A 6,246-nucleotide genomic window follows, 5' to 3' on the forward strand; every position below is an offset into this window, starting at 1 on the left:
CTTCCCGTCCTCGCCGAGGGTGTATTTTCTTGTGACCGAAGGACGGATATAGCCTCACAGCTTCCTCGAAGGCTCTTTCGACATCCTCTGTCCACACACCGTCGCCCTCGGCCTCACTCCTCGGGGCATCGCGGGAGGACGGCGCGCCGTTCAGGTCGGTGTAAGAAGCCATATTGTGATTTTCTTTAAGCTTGAAAACTCCTCCACGCTATCTTCCGTAGAACAAAGATGCACAGGATGAGCTCCACCGTCGATGAGCAAAGTACGGAGCGATCACAAGAGGTTTCTTGACTGACGACTCCCTGATGTTGAATATGATGAAGAAATCTTTGCAAGAACTTTGGCTCGATAGATCCTGCTGAGCTTTCGAGAGAAGAAGCGTTCTGCAAAAATCTCACTACTTGAGACACTCCAGACCGAAGACTCTTCGCTTGTTTTGCTCTCGTCGGAGGGCTCCTTATATAATCCCCAAATGGAATTCTGAGAGAGGTGAAAGAGCGTCGAATTCATCTAGAAAGCACCCCAGAACGATTCCGAAATCCGAGGGTCGATGAGCTCGTCAGTGGAGAGGAGCAAGACTCGTGGGGTAGATCGGCTGGCCGAATCGCCGACATTCATTACATCATCAATTAGCTGATTCAATCATTAGAGTTAGTTTATGATCCTCTTTGGCGCTTACCGCCGCAGGGGTACACCATCAAGGCGGTTCGCAGATTCCAGGCTAAGATCATCTGAAGGGGTCCGACCACTGTTTTCTCATCATAGAAAACAGAATCATGATCTTATAATCCATCCATTCCCGTTGATGGGTCTGCCCCGTGCAAAAACGGGGAACAGCATGAGGATATGCGCGATCGGCGTTATATTTTGACGGGGCATCTCCATCCAGACAACTTTTCCTTCGGCGGCTTACGGTCGACTGACAAATGATAATTCCGATGATCAATCTCGGACAGAAATCCAATTTGTATTCGTCCTAAAAGTCCTCAAGTCATCACTATGGAGCTCGTGATTCAGCGGCTATTCATAGGAGGATATCAATATCATAGGATTTTCATCCACGGCTCTCCCTTCCCCATTCTGGTACAGAGTGCGACGACCCCCGCGGAGCCGATCACCGGTCGGCTCCCGGACGTGAGATGCAGCGTGAAGCTCCGAGAAGTTCCGCGCAAGAATCGCGGGGCATTTCCTCCAAGAACAAAAACGTGTTCCCGAACTTGCGTACGACGATGTGTCGCTTTTTCGCTACAACGAAGTGCTGCATTCTCCTATCCGGCGCCACACTGGGGCCAAATCACTTTCTAGGTTTTGAGTGGACGGAATCATTTTCCCCAGAAACGCTCGACTTCTCTGCTCTAGGCAGTCGATGACGGGAATCACTCGAAAAGCCGTTAGAACTTCTTCCACCACGTCATCCTGACATTCCGAACCAGCTGTGCCATAATCGTCTTCCGTGGTCACAATTTCAATATCTGAGTCGACTCTGATAAGAGCTGCTTCTTGCCGCTCGATGCTCGTCGATTCCTTCCTTAGAGGCTGCCGTGGGCTGGAAATCATGGGATCAGCTCATCTTCCAGCGCTCGCGCGGTCTCTGAATCGTCACGTAAGAGGACATGTAAGCGATTTGAATCATTGAATACGATTGGTAGCGGAATATAATTGACTTGATAGCCGCGGATGCTTCCGAGAAACTCATCGAGCCTTAACTCGAACCCCGAATATCTTCCTCAATTTGATTTCCGACATTCGAGTTGAATGGAGGCGTGTTTTCATGCTGACAGTAATCAATAATCAATAACAATCTATTGTTCGGAAAGCGAGCGTGGTGTCCCTGATAGTGGGAGGTCCGATGAGTCTCCCAGATCCTACAGCTCTGAGGGACGCGGGGAAGACTATGGATACCTTCACCATGGCGAAAACGGATGTTTGAACGAATCCATTAATGCTACCTCATCCTCCTCGAGCAACCTCGAACCTGCCCGATTCGGCCTGAATCTTGTTTCAAGTTGAGATCCAGAAAGTGGCTGAGCTCCGAGCAATCATTCTTTCGTGTGAGAAAGGAGCACGTTCCCGGAGTTCATCAATCGAGGGAAGCAGAGTCAAATGATGAGTATCTGCCTCGGTGTTCCTGTATCCCGAGGCAGCAGCGGGAGTTCCGAGATTCCCATGGTTTTTCTATACATCGTTTTCAGCGGGGGCACTTCAAGATGCCAATTATCTCCAAATTTCCGAAAAAGCTCTCTAGCTCTTGAGGAACGACGACGGAATCTTCTCGATGCTCCGATTGTGCGTTGATTTGAGGGACGCCGTCAAATATCTATTACAGCTAATCGTTTTGACGTGAAAATGTCTTTAATTTCGTCGACCATACAGATCGAGGGTACTTCGTCCTTTGCGTCACAAATGTTGTAACTTTTCTCTGCCTTTAGATCTCGGAAACCTGGGAACGTAGAACTCTGTAGCTGGTTTCATGTGTACGCGAATTTACGGGATAAAGTACCGTTCTATTTTGGTATCAAATCACGACTTCTGAGACACTTTCCGAGGGCGTTTCATGCACACCTCTGGGAGGCCTCTAAATGTGACATGAATGAAGGTTGTGTGAGATGTCTCAAGCTTATTCTGATTCGAAATCACTGTTTGATTTCGAGGGGGTTCTCAGTCCTCTAGGTCGCGTTGTATTTGCGACTCAGGGGGTCACAGGGAGGACACATTCATGCGAAACATGGGACATTTCGCAATGGGGGCCGATTTGTCCCCCTCTCTCCTTTAGTCAGCGTTACTATCGTTTTCCCTTCGAGCTGTCGCCATGCCACGAGAATCTCTGGTCGATGGGAGTACACCTCTCTGCAGCGGAGGAGTGCGAGGAGGTGAAATTCGAACAGATGGCGCGAATCATCTTGAAATTCGTGAGAAGAGTTGAGCTCGAGATGAGTGGAAAAATAGGGAATCATGAGTGGTGTCAATTGAACGCTCAATCCCGAACATGTAGATTCTAGATCATACATCCAAAATTGAGGTATTGGTCGGGGTATAAGCCTAGTGCTACTCAAGGGTTCTTCTTCCTTCTTATTAAGGGAGGAATCCGTCGAGTTCATTACATTAAATTCTTCATTAGTCATCGGCATTGATCATTTGAGATTGTGAATCTTCCATGATGCGGTCAAAACCCACCAGCATAAGGCAGAACATACGGCGAGTGGAAGCTCCAGCGGGCAGGGCAGTGAAGAGAAAGAAAACTTCTGCTGAGAGATCAGCTGAATATCGGAAGCGTCGCCGAGAGACTTCATCGGTCGTGTCATGTGGTACTGGTGCTGACGATGCCCGCAGGAAGGTTAACGAATCAAATGACATTCCAACATCGATCGACCAGCCAAGTCGGGACGATTCTCATGACGGTCAAGTTGAGCTGACACGATGTTTCACATACACTCAATTATGGGAACGTGCCACTATTCAGTTCCGTCGCATGTATTCGTATGATGAATTTGGACACAAATGCGATGTTTTGCGATCGCATCTGGTTTGTACGGGACTTGACGCCGATCAGCTCGCAGATGGCACATTATTTGGCACCATATTTCCCGGACGAAGATGCCGTCAGTTCCAGACTATGCCACAATTGCTACAAAATTTGTAGGAATAAGAAAGTACCGAATCTCAGTAGAATCATGGATATACATACCCACCGAAACCCACAGACTTGCCCAAATTGGATCCTGTGTGCGAGAGAATAATTTCACCGCGACTTCAATATATTATAAGACGCGGTACCACAATTGACCTACGCAAACGCAGTAACCATTGCAACAGGGAAATTACTCGCAAAACTCGAGCAACGGCAGAGAGACGCGGGGAAATGGGCATTAGGAATCACATCCTATAAAACCGCGAACGAATTTATCACCGGCGAGCTCGGGTGGTCCTCCTTTGAAGGGAGGGAAGCCCAAAGCAAACTGAGGTATATGAAAAGAATCGAAGTCATGTCTCATGACAGGTGGCCAACAGCCTTACTGAGCATGATGAAGATAGTGGGCATACAAACAAAGATGTACGAAAGAACGGAACACCTGAAAAGGACATACAACTGCGATACAATCGAAGTTGCATATTCAATCTCGGGAGCACCATGTTTGAATACCTATAACTCTCAGATAAAAAAGAAATTAGAGAGTCCCAGGAGAGTGTCTGGAGACAGGACATGATGCTGAAATCAAGCCTAGAAGTTTACCGGCAAGGCAAGAACAGCCTCGGTATCCAAACCTTCCTCTACGGAAACCGAAGAGGGGACACTCTCCTGGCCTTGGCCAGAGCGGGAATATTACCAACGAAAAGCCGAGGTAGGTCTATTGACCCACAGCAGGAGGACACCTGCCCCAGATGCGGAACATTTGAAGAGACCGTAAAACATGTGATCTTCGAATGCAACGACGCATACTACACGGACGAAGATTTCCTCTCAAGATTAGGCCTCCAAGAGGAAATACAGGACCCTTCGATCGTAGCAAAAACCAAACGAATCCTAGAAAAATGGGAGAAGGAGACCAAAGATCTGCTTAATAGCGCCTGACATGAAAGGCTGATGCGCCATCTTGTAATATACATAGAGGACCCATCTAGATTAATAAATTACCATTACCATTACCAAGAAGTGTTGAACCCGTCTAGTTGAGTCAAGACGGACCCCGAAGCCAGAATGGAATCTCAATCCAACCGTTGCCCATTTTTATCAAGATTTGGGATGAATAATTTCAAGTTCAAAACATTATTCAGTCCTTTTCAGCAGAACAACACCGAATGAATCTGACGTTTTCACGCCGAACGATAGTGTCGAAGATATAACCTACCACTGTTTTTTTTCCCCGCAAGATGCCGAAATCGTGCGCCGTGACCGAGTAGGGGTTACCCGTCGAAGGCCGAAGGCCGCACCCCAAAGTGCTGGTTCCTATACGGACCGTTTGTTGGGGTGGGTGCATTACTCCACTTGCTGTGTAGCTCGAGGCTTGGTTTAGAGTATATTCCCTCTCTCCCGAGCTCATCCATCTTTTCTCTGATGTGTTTCTTCACCACATTATTGAAAAGAGTCATTCTCGGTTTGAGGTCCTCCGTGTATACCAGCGGTATATTTCCGCATGAGTATTTGACGCTGAAGTAATACATTCTTCTTGGCGCTGTTAGTGTTATCCTCGTTGTGGCCATCCTGGAAAGTATCATGCGTGGCCATCATTCGGGCTCCATCGAGCCTGTTCTTGTGATATCGGATTTTGCTCTGCGCTTCTCTCGATTCGAAGGTTGACCATCTTCTCCCTTGTTTTCCCCGTCCCTCTTTTTCACCTCTTTGGTCCTTCCCTCTCCTGCTCTTGGATTTCCTCATATTCTTCCCATTTTTCTCATTCCCCATACCTCTCCCTACTTTCCACCTCGCCTCGCATTCCTAATTATTCGATTATTGTTCCCGTCAGCCATCTCATAGCTTGCTACAATCCCACTCTGCTTGCCACAGGCATTTCGAGGTTTCCTTTCTCCGGCCACATGGAGCTTCACATCGTGTGTTTCGTTTCGCCTTCAGAGAGAGAAACTACAGTCGAATCATCGATGAGGAATCTGAGTGATCTTCATTCGGTCTTTTCCGATGCGATCAGACTCTCTATTTTATTTATTCGGGACTACTCAATGATTTCACCTCAACTTTCGATCCTATTCATTTCATTAGACTTCATGACAATATTTTCGAATCAGACAAGAATAATCTATTGCAAACACATGTGACATACCTATACATATATACATATATATATTACATAAAGACTTATCACAAAAATGACGCAGATCCCTATCTCCGATCAACAGTTGACGAGGCGGTAGATTTGATGAGAACAGGCGTTGGGCACATGGGTCACCTCGAAGATGTAGGCGATGCACAACAACGTCTTCCCGGTGCCCATGTCGGAGACCACTTGCAGCATCGTGTGGCTCCTCAGCGCTGTGTTTGCCGCCGTGAAATCGTGGGACTCCTTGAGTACTTCGACGACACTGAGGGCGTACTCGCCCATCATGGACTGCAGGCCGTAAGTATATCGACCCGACCTCGCGTCGAACTGTGGGCACATAAGCACGACCTTCTCAACCACCTGCTGACCACGTGCGAAGAGCCTCGTCGCGCAGACCACAGTGCGACTTGAAGCGGAATCGAAGACACTGTTCGTCAAGTAGACGAGGCGATCGTCCAATAGCGCGCCGCTATCA

General features: G+C 47.9%; 1 protein-coding gene across 1 annotated transcript; it reads right to left on the minus strand.

Moving 5' to 3' along the window:
- Nucleotides 1-5,843: 5,843 nt before the first annotated feature.
- Nucleotides 5,844-6,177, minus strand: LOC100904221 (protein scalloped-like; the record flags this gene model as incomplete). Its single annotated transcript, XM_003741175.1, has 1 exon — nucleotides 5,844-6,177. A coding segment is annotated over one exon (334 nt), but the record flags the coding sequence as incomplete, so codon positions are not given.
- Nucleotides 6,178-6,246: the final 69 nt, after the last annotated feature.

The sequence above is a fragment of the Galendromus occidentalis genome, unplaced genomic scaffold (assembly GCF_000255335.2).
Source record: "Galendromus occidentalis unplaced genomic scaffold, Mocc_1.1 scf7180000077123, whole genome shotgun sequence".
NCBI lineage: Eukaryota > Metazoa > Arthropoda > Arachnida > Mesostigmata > Phytoseiidae > Galendromus > Galendromus occidentalis.